Genomic DNA, 19,514 nt, shown 5'->3' with positions numbered 1-19,514 from the left:
CTTTCTTGCTTTCATGGCTAATTGAGAGCAGAAGAAGATTTATTTGTTAGATCTATTTTGTTTATAATAGGGGACTATGCTGGATACTTCAGAGGAAGGCATGCAAAAAATAAATATATTGAAAAGAATAAGTTAAATTCAATAACAAATAACAAAAAATGACTGAAGACAGTTACCAATGCAAGTAATTCCATCTGCTTCCAGTTCATAGCCAGGTTCGCAGCGGCAGAGAAATGAGCCGTAGGTGTTGACACAGTTTTGCACACAAGGATTCTCAGACGCGCATTCATTCACATCTAAGGGAAACCAAGGCTTGACAGATCAGTGACTTCTCCCAGGATACTGTTTCTAATTCATTACTATTATAATGAGGCATTAGAAAGGAATGAAACAGTGTAATCACAGCAGTTTAGTTCGGTTTTATTGCGAAATGTTAACTGTGTTATTAATTTTATAGGTATTCAGGGCCATGAATTTCAATGAGAAATGTAAGTTGGGAACACATGACAGACTGGATAAAACCCACTGGGGAACTTCACTCAGTGTGGGTGCTGAGGCTCTGAACAGCACTTAAGTGAGCCTAGCAAAACTCCTGGTTATCTTACCCACCCCTAGTGCAGGAAAAAGGACAGACAACTGAGACTTCTTGAGGAGGTGGTAGTGGTGAACTGCATCATCTGTTTATGATCAGAAAACAACAAGGTATCCAAGGATAAACTATTTATTACAGATGCATCCATGTTTATCTAGTAGTTTTAAGGCTTTCCAATTGATTTGATCGCAATAAGAGAAGGCCAAAAGCAGCTACCACAAAGCAAAGATGTTCCATTTAGGACATAATTAGCAACTCCTGAAAGGTCTTTACACAGTCAATAACGAACGATTTCCTGGGTTGCGGGGGAAGCTATGAAAGTGGCTGTTTTTCAAGAACAAGCACAGAACTCTTGCCAGAAGGCGACCTAAGCTGTGCTCTACACAGCTCTTAAGTACAATGGAGAAGCAGGGATTTATGTGGCTAGTTCCACAGTTTTGTGTGACCTCAAGGCAAGGCATTTAGGTATCTAAATCCCACCAATTCTAATGAGAGTTAGGCACCTAAGTACCTTTGGTGCTCTGGGCTTTTGTATCTGTTTCTATCTCTAAAGCAGGGATAGTAGCACACTTCCACTCTTAGAGGTGCTGTGAAGACAAGTATGTTAAAAATTAAGAGAGTGTCATCACAAGGTGTACAAATACCTCAAGTGGTCAAATACATGTGCAATTTTAAACATGTGAGTAGGTCAACCAACCAGGAGTCTCACGTTCTGAAGTTATGCACATGTATCAGATTACAGTAGTGATTACCCATATACAGTACCTTGGCATGATCTTCCATCTTCATTAAGGGTAAAACCTGGATTGCATGTGCACGAATAGGAGCCAGGTACATTGGCACATAGCTGCTGACAGTAACCATAGCGACATTCATCTATGTCTAAAAATGAAAAAGATATAAAGTACAGACTAGATTGTACTTGTACTTGCCATCCCAAAAAATAGAGTAAATCATTCAACCACTGGATTAATATCTATGTATACCTAAGATAGATCTCAATAATCTATACCTAATTTGCAAATCTCAAATAGCCAAACTCTGAAGTGTTTGGATTTATGTTTGTACATCTGGACTTTTTCAATTTAAGAAAATGGAGCAATTCATTTTTAGTTACCTAAAATATAATGATATGACCTGACTGGATCCATTATCATTTGCAAGTGATTCTGTTTGATGCTACATCATGAAAAAGCCTAGATTTGGACTGCATCAGCAGCTTCTCTTGATTTAAATCTAATAATTTGTATAAAAGAGTAGAAAATGCCATGCTGATTTTTTGTCATGATCAAGAAACAAACTCTGTTTACTCAAGGCTACTTACACAGTAAAATAAGCAGGATTTGGCTTCTAAAGTTGCTTTTACTTTTAGACATGGCAAATTTTAAAGAAATTTGCCCTCTCAATAACCACTATTTACATGAATGTTTTCCCTGGCATACAAGAGGACTCAAAAATGTAAGAAAAATGTGTCACTAAAAAAAAGAACATTCTTTGCTGAACTAGTGCATGAACACTTGATGCACATGACTGCAACAAGCAAAAGAAAAAATTGCAAGAGACAAATTTAGTATCTGACGGCTAGGGATGTGCGAAATATCACCCGGTGTTTCATTTCGAAGCTGTTTCGATGCATTTCGAGCTTGAAATAGTGAAATCAAAATGAAACAAAAGCCTTCAAAACAGCTTTGAAACGAAACAAGGGCACTTGAAACATTTCAAAAGTTTCAAAACATTTTGAGTTTCAAAGCCAGACTTATTTGGCTTCAGTGCAGGTCCCAGCTGGCAGCAGCAGCTTCCTGTCATCCAGCAGGCGGATCAGGGGCCTCCCCACACTCCTGGGAGGGCTGCGCGGCTATGTCAGACTCCTTCAGGGGGTGTAGGCCCCCGATCTGCCTGCCAGATGAAAGGAGGCTGCTGCTGCCAGCTGGGACCAGCGCTGGGCAAAGTCCGCACCCAGCACCGGGAAGATCAGAGCTGCCACTGGCCCCAGCCAGCAGCAGCAGCCTCCTGTCATCCAACAGGCAGATTGGGGGATCAGCACTGGGTGCAGCCCATGCCAGGAAGATGGGTGCTGCCGCTGGCCCCAGCTGGCAGCACCAGCCTCCTGTCATCTGGCAGGTAGATTGGAGGTCCACCTGCATGCCTGGGAGGGCTGCGGGGACTCTGCTGGACTCCTCCCAGGGGTGCAGGCCCCTGATCTGCCTGCCGGAACACAGGAGGCTGGTGATGCCAGCTGGGACCAGTGGCAGCACCAATCTTCCCGGCTCTGGGTGTGGAATAGACTATGGGTGAAACATTGAAACAGCATCGAAATGTAGCAAACCCCCCAGTTTTTCTTTTTTTTTTCCTTTAAAATGTATTCCCTCCCCTTCCCCAAACATTTCTGACTTTTTCTCTCCCCCTCTATTCCCTATAGATAAATATAAGTGAGCTAAGACATAGGATAAGCTTCAGCATTTTATTTTGGTAGCAAGTTGTATTTGTTTTGGTTTTTTTTTCTTTCTTTTTATTATATAATTATTATGTTTATATTGATTTTTACTGTTCTATATTACTGTTTTACTGATACTATATGATTTAGGCCTACACATGTAAGTTAGCATAAGTCATATCAGGTTTCCATTTTGTTTGTCAAGTCTCTATCCTGTCCCCATGCCCAGTTGTGTAACCCATGACTCATACCTACCCCTCCTATGTAACTTTGTTCCTGAATGAATGGGGATGAATGAGGGTGCTTGAGAGACAATGGCAGTAGGTCTAAAAATAGCTCCCTCTGAATGACCAAACCATCAACACCAATACCTGGACCAATGACCCAGCCCTTGGAACCACCCCCAGCATTCAAAGAAACAAAAGATGAGGCAATGCACCATTGTGCCAAGGCTGCACATGCTCAGTAAGAACACCTGGAGACCTCTGGAACAGGACTGACATTGCCTGGACAGGCCCTCCCCACAGGAGATCAGAGGTAGTCTGCCCCATAAAAACAGGTAGTGAAGACTGACTCCCTGGGGACGCCCTCTCCATCTGGACCAGCACCATGCCACATCACCTATCCACCCAGAGGCTCTGCCGGTGACCCCCCTCTGGACAACACCTACTGGACAAAGACACCTTTCCAGCCTGGATAGGTAGCTATCACCCCCACCCTCTCTTCAACCAAGGACTTGGACTCTGTTTCTCTTCCCCACCTGGACTCCAACCCTTCCACTGAGTCTCTTTCTCCTGCTGCCATTGTGAGTGCTTTTGTGTGTGTGTGTGTGTGTGTGTGTGTGTGTGTGTGTGTGTGTGAACCAATGACTTCATGGGGCCGTGTAGCGTGTTGTCTGTTTAATAAACCTGTTATTTGGACCCCTGGGTTGGGTTTTGCTCTACTATGGTTCATCCCTGCTCCAATCTCTGCTCCTCACCCCTCTAAATTCTGTCTCATTTCTCCTTCTCCTGCTTCTGGCTCACTGCCACCTCCAACACCTGTCCTGAGCTCCTCTCTGCCTCCAAACTCCCTGTTTCTTTGCCACTGTCTTATCCCCCCTGCCTTTTCCCATGAGCAATCAGGTTTCTGCCTCAGTTTCTTTCCTGGCTGTCTCCTCCTTGCCACCACTTATCTGCCCCCACAATATCTCAGCTGTCTGCCTCAGTTTCCAGCCCCAAGCTCCCAGGTTTCTGTCTCTCTCTCTTTCCTGGCTGTCCCCTCCTTGCCACCAGGCTCCCCCCTCCCCATGCACCAGTGACCTCGAGTAACCCTGGGGCCACTTGCTCTTAAGTAACCCCAAGCCTCAGTTCCTCAGCCAGCTTCTCTCTACTCCACTGGTTCTCATCCTGGTTCTGGCAACTTTCACTCCCTACACTTTAACTCTCTCTCTCTCTCTCTCACCTTAACCTTCCCCCAGGTACCCCAAGCACATACATACACATTGTAGCATCGAAGTTAGGAACTTGTCTGTGTGTATGTGTAGTTGGGCTGTATGTGTATGAACTGCTGAGTGTGTATATATATATATAATTGTGTGCATGATATACGAATTAGTGATCTGTGTCTAACGTTTGGGGTGTATAGTGTATGTGCTTGAACTGGTGATAGGTATGCATGTGCCTAGGCTGGTTTGGATGTGTATGTGCCTGAGTTGGTGTTGTGTGTTTATGTATGCACCTAATTGATTTGTGTGTTTGTATATGTGCAATTGTGTCACACCCTCCTGTCTAACAGTGCAATATTGAGATCCTGAGAGTTGGCCTGACCCCACAGGGCAACAGAAACAGCGAAACAGTTTCTATGAAACAAAATGGAACAGTGCTTTCGAAACAAACCTCGAAATTAAACACTGTTCTGTTGAAACATCGAAACAGAAGTTGAAGCAGAACGGTACTATTTCACACAGCCCTACTGATGGTACCTGAATCCCGTCAATGTGATTATGAAAGATAGAAAGAGTTTTACTCCTTGTCTCAGGACAGAAACAAAACACTAGATACACTTGTCTCTTTGGTGGGTGTGCATTCTCCTTGGTATCAGCTGCCTTTTTATTTATAGGGACTAATTATTTGGCTGCCTTGAAGAATTTACATCTTTCCAATAATAACTGTGAAGTTCATGTCCCTGCATAGATTACTTTTTGTATTGCTGATTCAAATACTCTCTTGGAGCAAATACTGGCCTTGTATTTAAAATCTCTCTCTTCTAACATCCTGAGCATGGTAGTGACAGAAAATGGAAAGATGGTATTGGAATATGTTCCTCATGTGAATGCTTCCTGTAAATAATGTCATGGATGAAAGGTTTATTGGAATAGTAAATCATTCCTTATTCTTTTTTTATTTTCTTTGAACTGAAAAGTAAAGCTGCTTGGAAAAACTGTAATTATATAAAAGCCTGGGAGTGAGTTGGAAAAACAACTCAGACTCATGAACGTTTAACAGACTCATACAGGGAAGAACAGTTCTGCACTTCCACAAAACTTCACCCCTAAGACTCTCCAGTAAATATTAAATGATAACAGCCAATCACTGCCACACTAAATTACAAATACATCATTCAAACAAGTACTTTCTTAGAGTCATTCCTTGAGGACTGACTCTTGACCCAATTTTAGATGGTGCTGAACACCTATAGCTCTCACTGTGTGCAATGAAAAGTCTGGGTCCTCAACGCCTCTGGAAATCTGGTTATTTTGTTTCTAGCAACTTTTGAAATCCACGCTTTCTGCTGTAGATCTCCTCAGATCAGTCCTGTCCCTCTTGCTCCCATGTCCTATTTTTAAGTTGAAATTCAGTATTGACTATGAAGACTGTTTTATGCAACTGAATATTTAAATTACATTAATAGTTAGGTTTTGTAGTATTCTAAAGAACCAGTCAGCCAGGTTTAAGCTGATGGCCCCATGTATTTCCCTTCTTTGAGTGCTCGGGGGACAGCTTCAAAAAGAGTACTGGTAAGGGAGCTGGATAATGCTTAATCTATGACATACATGATGGCTAGAGCACCATACTAAGAGAGGTGCAGGCTCAAACCTCCTCTGCATGATGGGGGTAGGGGTCTAGAACCAGAATCTTTTGCTTCCTGCATTAGTGGGCAGCACTCAGCAACAGGACCCAAATATGGGTAGGCCCCCTTCCTTCCCCTTGTTAGTTGTAGGGTTTTATGACTTACACGGCCACAGTGGGTGCAGTTATATAGTTACACATCTGCCCAACCAGTGCACAACCTAATGTACTTAGTATATGTGTGCACATTTACACACACATGCTACAGGGATAATAGAATTGCCACCTGCACCTAAGTCCCCCAAAGTCCATTTTACACAGCTGGAAAACTGGCAGTTAGGTGTGTGGAGGGGAATGGAATTTCACCCTTAATTGTTAAACACCAACAATTGCATTTGCTGGACCTGTTGTTGTTACTAACAGTGAAGAAATATAAACTTACTCAGCCCTCCAAATATTTTTAAATGGGCTTTTCTTGCCTGCTCCCTAGTGAAAATGGAAAACCCAGGACCAATGGAAAAGTACAGAGACTATTTCTGACATTTGTGACAAAAAATATGGTGGAGTTTTTTTCAGCTCAGGTTTTCTTCTACATCTTTGCATTATCTCGCAATGATTTGTGCTACCCTTGGTCACAGTTACCTAAATCAAGTGCTGGCATGTTACTGTATCTTTCAAATAGCATAAGCAGATACACTAATCAGCTCGGGAAGGCTGCAACTCTGAGGATCTGGTATTTACATCAAGCAGTACAGTGCTTAGACTCTGACTCAGTGCCAAAGCTTGGTCCCTGGACATAGCCATTGTATTTGGACTGAATGCAGAAGAAATACAAAGGAGGTCACAATCCAGGTGAAGAACACCTGCACTCCCACCCCCAAACCATCCAGACAGTCACAGAGCACTCTCGGGGCTCAACGCCCTGTTTCACCAGGGAATTCCACAAAGAGTGAAGCATACTACTGGCATGTAACATATGCTCATCATCCATGTGCCCTAAAGTTTACCTGCATAGTTGACCAAGACCTTCAGTGAAATCAGTTCAGCTCTTTGCAACTGCACCCACACACCCACACACAAAACCCAAACCTGTGCCAAATTATAGAAGACTTTTTACACAGAAAAATATTAAAGTTATCAAGGCTAAGGACAGACATTATACATAAACTGGTTTAAGTGATCAGAAACTGGTTTAAACCTGTAACAAAACAAATGTTCAGTGTACATAAACCAGCTTGAGAATGGCTGAAACCAGTTTGAGATAAACCTGGTTGAATGTAGTATCAGATTTAACAGATCTGAAAATCCTGGCATGAGAGGGGGCTCTGAGCAGCGCTGTTGTGTCAGGACTGGGTGTGTCTGTATGTGCCCCATGGCATCAATTTAGAGGATGTGATCAAAGAAAACAGGTCACTCTGAACTTTGTCTCAGCTCCCTTGCTGGTTTAAGATAAATCAGACTCCCACAGCAACCTGGCATGCTCTCTGGGCTGGGCAGGGCTTTCTGCTCCACAGCAGGGCTGGCCCCTCCCCTCTGCTCCCTGGCTGTAGCTCCCGCAGTCTCTGCAGCCGTCTGCCTGGTTTCTGCTTCCCCTCTTCCCTCCCCACTCTCTGCTAAGCAGGCATTCCCCCATCCCTCACAGACACCTCTCAGCATTAGCCAGTAGACCATATGGTGGCTACCTCCAAGCTGTGGCACACAGAACAAGCCAGAATCAACAGGTAGCTGGTAATGTCCCTCTGTTGTTTTCTTAATGGGCTGATAAACACTGAGTTAGGGGTGATAAACGTTCCCTGCTGGGCTGGTTAGGAGTGGGGGACCCTTCCCTAATCATAACGCCCTGCCCGGGCCTGGCCACGCCCCCGCCCCTCAACTCAGCTCTGTGCAAGGGAAGGGAGGGCTTCTCGAGTGCCCTCTGGCGTCTAGCCTGAGTCACTGCAGGCATGTTCCTGTATTTCTGGAATGAACAGGGAATTTCTATCCACCTCAAAAGTCAGTTCAAGCTTTGCAGGTTAAACTAACATGCAAAGATTGAATCAATTCAGGCTCAGGCTTTTTGAATGTCTGTCCCTAGTCCAAATGCATAAGTCCCATGGCAACAATCTAACATTCATGGTCATAAAAGAATTCAGGAAGACAAAAAACACATAGGCGAAAGCAGGCTGGATACATCAAGTGAATAGTGGTTTTCCTGAACCACTCTAGAGAATACATATCAGCACTACAGAAGAACATACCTAAACACTGGCCTTCTAAGAGCCAATATCCCTCTGTGCAGGAGCAGGTGTATCCTCCTTCTGTGTTTATGCAGATCTGGGTGGGGTTACATTGGTGAGACTCTGAAGCACATTCATCCACATCTGCAACAAAAAATGTATCAATGAAGCATTGTATAAATATTAAAGCATACATTATTTTGGTTTTGTGTGCATTTGCAATGTACAGAGAGGATGAAACTGAGAAACTAGTAGGGCATCAGACTAGTGATATTTAAATTACTGAGTGTTTCTCAAGAACTGTACAAAAAATCCTATAAAACTCCAATCTGAGAGATATGGCATGCTTTAAACCCCTTATGAGGAATTTAGGTGAAGGATAGGAGTTGAAGGTCCTCAATGCCTCTCATGAAATGCTCATACCTTTGCAGAAATATTTCCCTAAAGGTAACTGTTTACTAGAGCTGACAAAAAATGAAAAATCCAACCCACAAGAAATTCTGATATTTCCATCCTTGTTTTTGTCCTGAACTGAGACTCCTACAAGCTCCTTTGCTGCTCAATCACAGAAGAAAACTGTTGTTCATTATGGTAGAACAAGTCCAGGGAACAAGCCTGGTAGAAGCAAGTGGGAGCTTTGTGTGCACAGAGCTGCAGAGCTCATTCCATGGTCACAACTCCCAGTAATGCTAATAGGCAAGGCAGAAAGCAGGGTAGATTTGCACCTTATAGTCTAACTAAATCAGAGAGAGACAGCCGCATCACCCAGGGGCACTGAAGTGGCAGACAAATGCAAAGATAAATGCTGACCTGGCCCAAAACCCATATTTCTTTATGATTTTCCTGACAGAAAACTCCGTCAAAATCTGTCTTGTCCTGTTGAAAACTGCTATTGGGATGAAACTACATTTACTGATAGGAAAGTCTCCCATTCAAAATATTTTGACTATCCTTATTGTTTTTAATGTATTTGATATTTTATTACAACCCCTTGGGGTGTTTTTTTGGTGGGAGAGAAGAATAACATTCCTGTGTTCATCAAAGCCAGGATGCAGTAACCAAACTGATTAAAAATGCCTTTCAGAGTCATAAGTTCAGTCTGAAACTCTCCTTGCTCAGTCTCTTCCCCAATGTTTCTATCTCAAGATGTCAGAAATAGAAGAGTCAATGATAAATGGTGAAGTTCTTTCAGCCGACTAAGATTTCTATATTTTATGTATTGATTCTTCAGTTATACAGTATTTCACCATGCTCTGCACTGGCCTTTGCTCAGCTGCTATGTCATTTTACTGTTTTTAGTCTTTCAGTCACTCCCTACTTTTTGTTAACCCCAACTTTGAAGTGGCAGGATTGAAACTGTGTGTAAAGTTTTTGCAGTGGGTATTACACCTTCATTATCTGTCTTGCAAGGTATTTGATACATTCTGCTTGTTGTAAAATAATAATAGTAATGGAATAACTCATCCAAATGGACTCAGGGTAGCAGTGTATCAAATACATACCTACATTGGCTCTCCAGGGAACTAGCGGACCTCCTGCGGCTAAAAAGAAAGGCCTAAAAACTATGGAGGATGGGATCCAGCTCCAAGGGGGAATATTCCACACTGGTCTGGTCCTTCAGGGAGCGAACCAGGAAAGCCAAGGCGGCGACAGAACTCAAACTACCTACAAGTATCAAGGATAATAAAAAAATCCTTTTTTAGATATGTGGGGAGCTGGAGGAAAAGCAAGGGCAACATTGGACCCTTGCTAAACCAGACGGGACAACTGACAACCGACACCCAGGAAAAAGCCAACCTATTAAATGGGTACTTTGCGTCGGTCTTTCGTCTGTCCCACAGGACGCCCATGCCCATTACAGGACAGGGAGGCCTGGGTGAGGGAGGTTCCCTGCCCTCCATCAATGTTGACCTCATGAAGGAACACCTTGGGAGGCTGGACACCTTCAAGTCAGCTGGCCCTGACAGTTTACACCCCAGGGTACTCAAGGAGCTGGCTAGCATCATAGCCCAGCCCCTGGCATGGATCTTCAAGAACTCCTGGTGCTCTGATGAAGTGCCTGAAGATTGGAAGAAGGCCAATGTGGTGCCTATCTTCAAGAAAGGGAGGAAAGTGAATCCAGCAAACTATGGGCCCATCAGCCTGACCTCTATCCTGGGGAAGATCTTAGAAAAGATTATAGTTTCATAGTTTCATAGTTGGTAGGGTTGGAAGGGACCTGAGGAGATCATCTAATCCGACCCCCTGCCATGGCAGGAAAGAGTACTGGGGTCAAACGACCCCGGCCAGATGTTTGTCCAGCCTTTTTTTAAAGACCCCCAGGGTAGGAGCCAGCACCACTTCTTTTGGAAGTTGGTTCCACATCCTAGCCACCTGACAGTGAAATAGCATCTCCTAATGTCTAGCCTGAAACTACCCTCTGCTAGCTTGTGTCCATTGTTTCTTGTAACTCCCAGGAGTGCTCAGGGGAACAGGGACTCTCCCAATGCCTGCTGGTCCCCCTTGACTAGTTTGTAGACTGCCACTAGATCCCCTCTCAGCCTTCTCCGTGGAGGCTGAATAGGTTCAGGTCCCTTAGCCTCTCCTTGTAAAGCCTGCCCTGCTGCCCCCTGATGATGCGGGTGGCCCTCCTTTGCGCCCTCTCCATATTGGCCACATCCCTCCTGAAGTGCAGTGCTCAGAACTGGATGCAGTACTCCAGCTGCGGCCTGATCAATGTCGCATAGAGGGGGAGGATCACCTCCTTGGACCTGCTTGAGATGCATCTGTGGATGCATGACAAGGTAGGGTTGGCCTTCGTGACCATGTCCCCACTTTGTCAGCCCATGTTCATTGTGGCATCAGTGATGACTCCAAGATCCTTTTCTGTCTCGACACTGGCAAGAAGGGAGTTCCCCAGCCTGTAGGTGTGCTGCTGGTTCTTCCTCCCCAATCTTCAAGAAAGGGAGGAAAGTGGATCTGGCAAACTACAGGCCCATCAGCCTGACCTCTATCCCAGGGAAGGTCTTAGAAAAGATTATTAAAGAGACCATTCTTAACAGACTGGCTGATGGCAACATCCTGAGGGATAGCCAGCATGGGTTTGTTCCGGGTAGGTCTTGCTTGAGCAATCTTATTTCCTTTTATGACCAGGAAGAAGAGATTGATGTCATATATCTTGACTTTAAAAAAGCCTTCAATCTGGTATCCCATGATCACCTCTTGGCAAAACTGCCCGACTGTGGCCTTGGGTCCACCACAATCTGCTGGTTGGGCAATTGGCTCCATGGTTGGACCCAGAGGGTGGCGGTTGACAGAAGTCAATTGTCGTGGTGCCCTGTGACCAGTGGGGTCCCCCCAAGGGTCTGTCCTTGGACCTATATTGTTCAACATCTTCATTAATGAGGTGGACATTGGAGTCAGAAGTGGACGGGCCAAGTTTGCCGATGATACCAAACTCTGGGGTAAAGCATCCACACCTGAAGACAGGAGGGTGATCCAGGCTGACTTTGACAGGCTCAGGAAATGGGCAGACGAGAACCTGATGGAGTTTAACACCGAAAAATGCAAGGTTCTCCACCTTGGGAAGAAAAACCTGCAGCATCCTTATTGGCTCAGCAGTGCTACGCTGGTTAGCACTACAGATGAAAGGGACTTGGGGGTCATGATTGACCACAAGATGAATATGAGCCTGCAACGTGATGCTGCAGCTAGTAAAGCAAGCAAAACTCTGGCTTGCATCCATAGATGCTTCTCAAGCAAATCCCAGGACATCATTCTCCCATTGTACTCGGCCTTGGTGAGGCCACAGCTGGAGTACTGCGTCCAGTTTTGGGCTCCTCAATTAAAAAATGATGTGGAGAAGCTTGAGAGAGTCCAGAGAAGAGCCCCGCACATGATCACAGGTCAGGAAAACAGACCTTACGACGACAGGCTTAGAGCTATGGGACTCTTTAGCCTGGAAAAGCACAGGCTCAGGGGCAATCTGATGGCCACCTATATGTTTATCAGGGGTGTTCACCAGGATCTGGGGGAACGACTGTTCACCAGAGCACCCCAAGGGATGACGACTAGGTCGAACAGTTATAAACTCCTGCAAGACCGTTTCAGGCTGGACATAAGGAAGAATTTTTTTACTGTCCGAACCCCCAAGGTCTGGAATAGCCTGCCATTGGAGGTGGTTCAAGCACCTACATTGAATGCCTTCAAGAGAAATTTGGATGCTTATCTTGCTGGGATCCTGTGACCCCAGCTGACTTCCTGCCCCTGGGGCAGGGGACTGGACTTGATGATCGTCCGAGGTCCCTTCCAGCCCTAATGTCTATGAAATCTATGAAATCTGTATCTTCAGCTCTGAGCCTTTCTGGATAAAGCTGGATATAAATCTAAAGAATGATAATAATATTTATTTGCACATACATGTACACACATATGTGTTCCACTTCTTCACACCTCTCATATTTTGCTTGTCTTGTTGCACTGAAAACCTTTTGGGTATTAATTGCATGTTCCTCTGCATGCAATTGGTATCTAGTGCATTATGGGTACCAGAAAAATACAAGCAATAAACAACAATATTGTTAATGTGTTTGTAATCAAAATGCTTTCGGTTTTTTCTTTTCACTCATTGTTTTAAGACTGAGACCTTGGGGCCCTGCCAATCACCACTGCTGTAGTCCACAGCAAGTTCTCAGACAGGTTTGGCTCCATGCCCCTCAAAAGGCTGAGCTCATGCCATGATTTCATTCCATGGTCACAACTCCCAGTAACGCTAATAGGCAAGGCAGAAAGCAGGGTAGATTTGCACCTTATAGTCTAACTAAATCAGAGATGCATAGCTGCTGTGCTGATGAAGTAAGCATCTGATGAAGTAAGCCCACTACTTATACAAGCTTATGTCATGTCTCTAATTTAGTCTATCAGATGCAAATCCACCCTGCCTTCTGCCTGACGTCAGAATAATGACTAACTACCTCTCTGTTCACAGGAAATACATTAATAGAGCCCAAAAAATGGAGGGATCAGCATCTCAGGATGTTATATAATATTAATGTGAAAATCCTTCTTTGCAAGCTTTCCTTAGTTTTCTTCCAAACTTTTGTCTTCTTCTATGACAGTGGAGACGATTCAAGTTAAGTTTCCATTTGATAGCAGAATCTATGCAGTTGTAGCTATGTTACATCCAATGTTTCTGCTGCCCTAGAAAAACTGGCCAATGTCTATTCCTAGTAGTATGCAGAGGGGTAGTTAGCAGTGTTAGTCTGAAGTCAGGCAGAAGGCAGGGCAGGGAGAGCCTTAGAGAGACCTGCCTTCTGCCTACCAGTGTACCCAGGTGTAGTCACCTAAAACAGGTTGCTATCCCCTACATCTGGCTACACCCAGGGAAGCTGCCCCCCAGCAGAGGGCAACAAAAATGGTTAGAGGGCTGAGGCACATGACTTATGAGGAGAGGCTGAGGGAATGGGGCTTATTTAGTCTAGAGAAAAGAAGACTGAGGGGGGATTTAATAGCAGCCATTAACGATCTGAAGGATAGTTACAAAGAGGATGGAGCTACACTATTTTCGGGGGTGGCAGATAACAGGACAAGGACCAGTGGTCTCAAGTTGTAGCAAGGGAAGTTTAGCTTAGCTATTAGGAAAAACTTTCTCCCTGGGAGGGTAGTAAAACACTGGAAAAAGTTACTGAGGGAGGTTGCGAACTCTCCATCCTTGCAGGTTTTTAAGACCCAGCTAGACAAAGCCTTGGCTAGGATGATCTAGTTGGGATAGTCCTGCTTTGAGAAGGGGGTTGGACTAGATGACCTCCTGAGGTCTGCTCCAACCCTGTTTTCTATGATTTGAAGTAACTTGACTGACCTGGATGGCAAAGCTGACCTTATATGTGGGAGGTACATATGAATCTGTCTGTTTGGGACTGCAACACTTGAAGCTGCAGATAATGTGGGGTCTTAACATATCTATCAGTGTCCTTGTCCCACCTGTCTGGCTTTCATTTTCTACATCTGGTCCTACCCAGGATGCACCTTTAAAACTTTGGAAGTCCCTGTCAGTAAAATAAAATAAACCTTCTTTGGCCTGCTGCCTTCTCAGTTCAAACATGCAGTGCAATTACACTGTAATGTGTATTACTCATGTCTGCTAGCATATATTTACATTACACTGACCCATTAAACAACAGATGACAGTTGGACCCTGGGGAAAATGTCTGCCCAAGAATCTGGTAGTCTTTGTCTATACTCTTGAAAGCAGAATGAGCAGGGAGACAGCAGGTACAACAGCAGTGAACTCTGCCCCCTGCCCAGCCTGTTTATACAGTGGGGACTGTCTGGGAGAAACCCATTGTGTCAGACTGGTGTGACCAGGAAAGACAAAATTAAACATTTCAAAGGAAAAGAGCAAACACTGTTCCTCAGACTAGTACAGAAGCCACCTATAAAACATAATGGTCCCATAAACAGGTTCCCTATACTGAACAAGCACAATATCAGCAGGAAAGATACCAGTACATTCAACCACTCCAAGGACATTCTTTGGCATTCTTTGATGCAGTGGAAAATTACAAGTAAAAGCAACCTAACTGCCGGTAATTACATAAAAATCACTTCCTATTTTCACTGAACAGTGTATTATGTCAATCTTATTCTCAGTACCAGGAGAAAGTGCTAAGTGTGCATTTGTCATGGGAATATCTCATAGAGTTATTTCTGCCCTCTGCAAGTATATATACATATTGTATATATGTATGTATGTATGTGTGTGTGTATATATGTGTGTGTGTGTGTATATATATATATATATATACACACACACAAACACACACATATATACACATATTATGTATTAGTAATATAATACATATATAATAATGCTGAACACTTTGGTGTTTTTCATTTTTTAGCTACTTTATAAACATGATCTAATTAATGAGCAGCTGCTTTAAGACATTGAACTGGGAGTTGGGTTGAATACCCAGCAGTGATGTAGACCTCTTGTGTGATTTGATCAAGCTACTTAATGTTTTTTATACCTTGCTCCCTGTTTGCAAAATGGAGAAGATAATGTGTTAGATTTCATGTCTCTTGTTCATTGAGATATAAGTTTTTCAGAACAGGGACTAACCCATTGCCTTGCCTACATTGTGGTGGTGGAATATCCTGGAATAGCTGTTCCCAAACACATCTAACCATATACTCCTGATCACATATTCTAACCCCAAAAATATCCTTTGCTGGCCACCCTTGAGATCTTGGTCTTTGGTTTGCTTGCTGATCACTGGGGATGACCCTGGAGCAGCTTCACCAGTGTATTTCTAGCTTTGGGGTATGTAAGTGAGAGCTTGGATAGGTTAGCCAAAACAGGCCACTGCTGTCATGTACATAAGCCCACCATATACAGCACCTGTACACAATGAAATATTTTTGGCTGGACTCAGTAAGTGCTTCTGTAATAAAAATCATGTCAATAATCCTGACAATGCCCTGATGGAGGATAAATGTTATTGTCTCCATTTTACAAATGGAAAAACTGTGATGGGGACATATCACACATTTAATTTACGGTGCCATACAAACCATCCATGAAAGATGTTACACATTACAAAAGATGGTAACAAAGGGCTGAAGTAACTGGGGAAGCATGAGCTGGAGGGGACAGTGGGGGAGGCTTTTTTATTCCTCCTGAGAAAGTAGGGCAATCAGCTAGTTACCTCAGGTGTCTGTACATGAATGCACAGAGCCTGGGAAACAAGCAGAAAGAATTGGGAATCCTCACACAGTCACGGAGCTATGACATGATTGGAATAAGAGAGACTTGGTGGAATAGCTCGCATGACTGAAGCACTGTCATGGATGGGTACAAACTGTTCAGGAAGGATGGGCAGGGGAGAAGAGGAGAAAGCGATGTGTTTTATGTAAAAGAGCCATATGATTACTCAGAGCTCCAGTATGAAACTGGAAATAGGCCTGTTGAAAGTCTCTGGGTTATGTTCAGAAGGCAGAGCAACAAGGGCGATGTTATGATGGGTGCCTGCTATAGATCGCCAGATCAGGAGGATGAAGTGGATGAGGCTTTCTTCAAACGGCTAGTGGAAGTTTCCCAATCACAGGTGATGGTTTTCATGTTGGACTTCAATCACCCTGACACCCTACAGGCAATTCAGGAAGTTTTAGGGGAATGTCAGGGACAATTTCCTGGTGCTAATGCTGGAGAGGCCAGCTAGGGGCCAAGCTGTTCTTGACCTGATGCTCACAAACAGGGAAGAATTGGTGGGGAATGTAGTAATGGGTGGCAGCTTGGGCAGCAGTGACCACAAAATGATTGAGTTCAGGATCCTGAGGAAAGGAAGGAAAGACAGCAACAGAGTAAGGACCCTGGACTTCAGAAAAACAGACTCTGACTCAGTTAGTGAACTGATGGGCAGGATCCCTTAGGAGGCCAGTCTGAAGGGGAAGGGAGTCCAGGAGAGTTGGTTGTATTTTAAAGAAACCTTACTGAGGGTGCAGGAACAAACTATCCTGATGCACAGAAAGACTAGCAAGTATGGCTGAAGAGCAGCTTAGCTTAACAGAAAACTCTTCAATGTGTTCAAACACAAAAAGGAAGCTTACATGATGTGGAAACTGGACAAACAACTAGGGAAGGATTATAAGAGTACTGTTCAGGCATGCAGGCATGAAATCATGAAGGCCAAAACACAGTTAAAGTTGCAGCTAGCAAGGGATGTGAAGGGTAACAAGCAGAGTTTCTGCAAGTATGTCAGCAACAAGAGGAGGATCAGGGGAAGTGTAGGTCCCTTACTGAATGGGGAGGCAACCTAGTGACAGATGATGTAGAAAAGGCTGAACTACTCAATGCCTTTCTTACCTCGTTCTTCACAGGCAAGATCAGCTCCCAGACAAGTGCACCTGGCACCACAGTTTGTGGATAAAGTGTGCAGCTAACAGTGGTGAAAGAACAGGTTAGGGACTATTTAGAAAAGCTGGACATGTATAGTCCATGGGTCCAGACACAATGCACCCAAAAATGCTGATGGAGCTGGTTGATGTGATTGCAGAGCCACTGGACATTATCTTTGAAAACTCATGATGATCTGGAGGCCTTGGACGATTAGAAATGAGCAAATATAAGTGCTTATCTTTAAGAAAGGGAAAAAGAAGGACCCAGGGAATTACAGACCAGTCAGCCTCACCTCAGTCCCTGGAAAGATCATGGAGCAGGTCCTCAAGGCAAGCATTTGTCCTTATTGAACCTTATTATAAGCACTTGAAATAAAAAAAAAGTGATTAGAAACAGTCAACGTGGATTCACCAGGGGCAAGTCATGCCTGACCAATCTGATTGCCTTCTAGGATAAGACGACTAGCTCTGTGGATGCGGGGAGAGCAGTGGACATAGTATACCTTGACTTTAGCAAGGCTTTTGATACAATCTACCACAACATTGTCGCAAGCAAGCTAAGGAAATAAGAGTTGGATGAATGGACTGTAAGGTGGATAGAAAACAGGCTGGATCATGAGGCTCAAAGGGAAGTAATCAATGGCTCGATGTCAAGTTGGTAACCAGTATCAAGTGGAATGCCCCAGGAGTCGGTCCTGAGACCAGTTTTGTTCAATGTCTTCATCAACAATCTAGAAGATGGGATGGTGTGCACACTCAGCACAGATGTATGCCCCCTCAGCAGATGACACCAAGCTGGGGGAAGTAGTAGATATACTGGAAAGTCAGGCTATGATTCAGAGGATGCATCTAGACAAGATGCCCACTGTGCAGTTGTTACTGTGCAGTCATTTAGTACTTGCATAACCAAGTACTAAATGACTACACAGTAACAAGTGTTATTGCAGCAGTGTCCCAGCCCAGGTGCCTGGTGACACTTACTGTGCAGTAGCTCATTACTACTGCGCAGCAGCGTTGTGTCATGGTTTGTGCCCAGCAGCGCTACTGCACAGTAGTAACAAGCTACTACACAGTAGACATGTCATCTAGACATACCTTGAGAGACCTAGACAAATTGGAGAATTCGACCAGAAGAAATCTCATGAGATTCAATAAGGACAACTGCAAAGTCCTACACTTTGGATGGAAGAATCCCGGGATGGGAACTGACTAGCTAAGCAGCAGCTCTGCAGAAAAGGACCTGGGAGTTACAGTGGACAATAAACTGAATATCAACCAGCAGTGTGCCCTTGTTTCCAAGAAGGCTAATAGTACACTGGGCTGCATTAGTAGGAGGGATGCCAGCAGATCAAGGCAAGTAATTATTCCCCTCACTGGCACTAGTGAGGCCACATCTGGAGTACTGTGTCCAGTTTTGTGCCCCCTACTACAGAAAGGATGTCGACAAATAGCTGGGAGTCCAGCAGAGGACAATTAAGATGGTTAGGGGGCTGGGATGCATAACTTATGAGGAGAAGCTGAAGGAATTGGGCTTATTTAGTCTGGAGAAGAGAAGACTGATGGAGGATTTAATAGCAGCTTTCAATTACCTGAAGAGTGGTTCCAAAGAGAATGGAACTAGACTGTTTTCAGTGGTAGCAGATGGTACAACAAGGAGTAATGGTCTCAAATTGCAGCAAGGGGAGTTTAGGTTAGATATTAGGAAGAATTTTCTCACTAGGAGGGTAGTAAAACACTGGAACAGGTTCCCCAGAAAGGTTGTAGAATCTCCATCCTTGAAGGTTTTTAAGACCCAGATAGACAAAGCCTTGGCTGGGATGATCTAGTTGGGGATAGTCCTGCTTTGAGCAGCGGGTTGGACTCACTAAATGACCTCCTGAGGTCCCTTTCAACCCTAATTTTCTATGATTCTATGATTTTTTATGAACTATCTTTGTAGCTGGTTTGCCACTTTACGGTGGTCAAATAAGTTGGCCAAATGCTTGGAACTTGTACTATTTATGTTACAATTAACGTGTCAATCACAGCATGAATGTAACATTTCCAAGGCCCTTAGTAGCTTCTGCCTTTGCAATTCATTGCCTGGATGAGCTGGATAGAGTAAGATTCTAGCAAACTTGCTGTGTAATAGAGCTGTGTGAAATTTCGCTGGCTGTTTCATTTCAACACTGTTTCAACTCGTTTCGAGCTCAAAACAGTGAAATCAAAATGAAACAAAGGGCTTCAAAACAGCCTCGAAATGAAATAAAGGCAGCCGAAACCTTTTGAAAGTTTCAAAACATTTCAAGTTACAAATCTGAAGCTGGGCTTGCCTGCTAGGAAACAGAAAGTAAGCAGAAGGAGGAGGA

At 44.1% G+C, this 19,514-nt stretch overlaps 1 protein-coding gene across 1 annotated transcript in view; it reads right to left on the bottom strand.

Annotated features, from left to right (window-relative positions):
* The window catches only part of LOC102368485 (fibulin-5), an 85,247-nt gene that overhangs the window by 15,529 nt on the left and 50,204 nt on the right, over window positions 1-19,514 (bottom strand). The window contains 3 exon segments of the mRNA XM_006037396.3: window positions 177-296; window positions 1,358-1,474; window positions 8,314-8,436. Of these exon segments, the coding sequence (XP_006037458.1) occupies window positions 177-296; window positions 1,358-1,474; window positions 8,314-8,436 (360 nt within the window).

The sequence above is a fragment of the Alligator sinensis genome, unplaced genomic scaffold (genome assembly GCF_000455745.1).
Source record: "Alligator sinensis unplaced genomic scaffold, ASM45574v1 scaffold645_2, whole genome shotgun sequence".
NCBI lineage: Eukaryota > Metazoa > Chordata > Crocodylia > Alligatoridae > Alligator > Alligator sinensis.
This window is presented reverse-complemented; position numbering and strand designations above follow the sequence as displayed.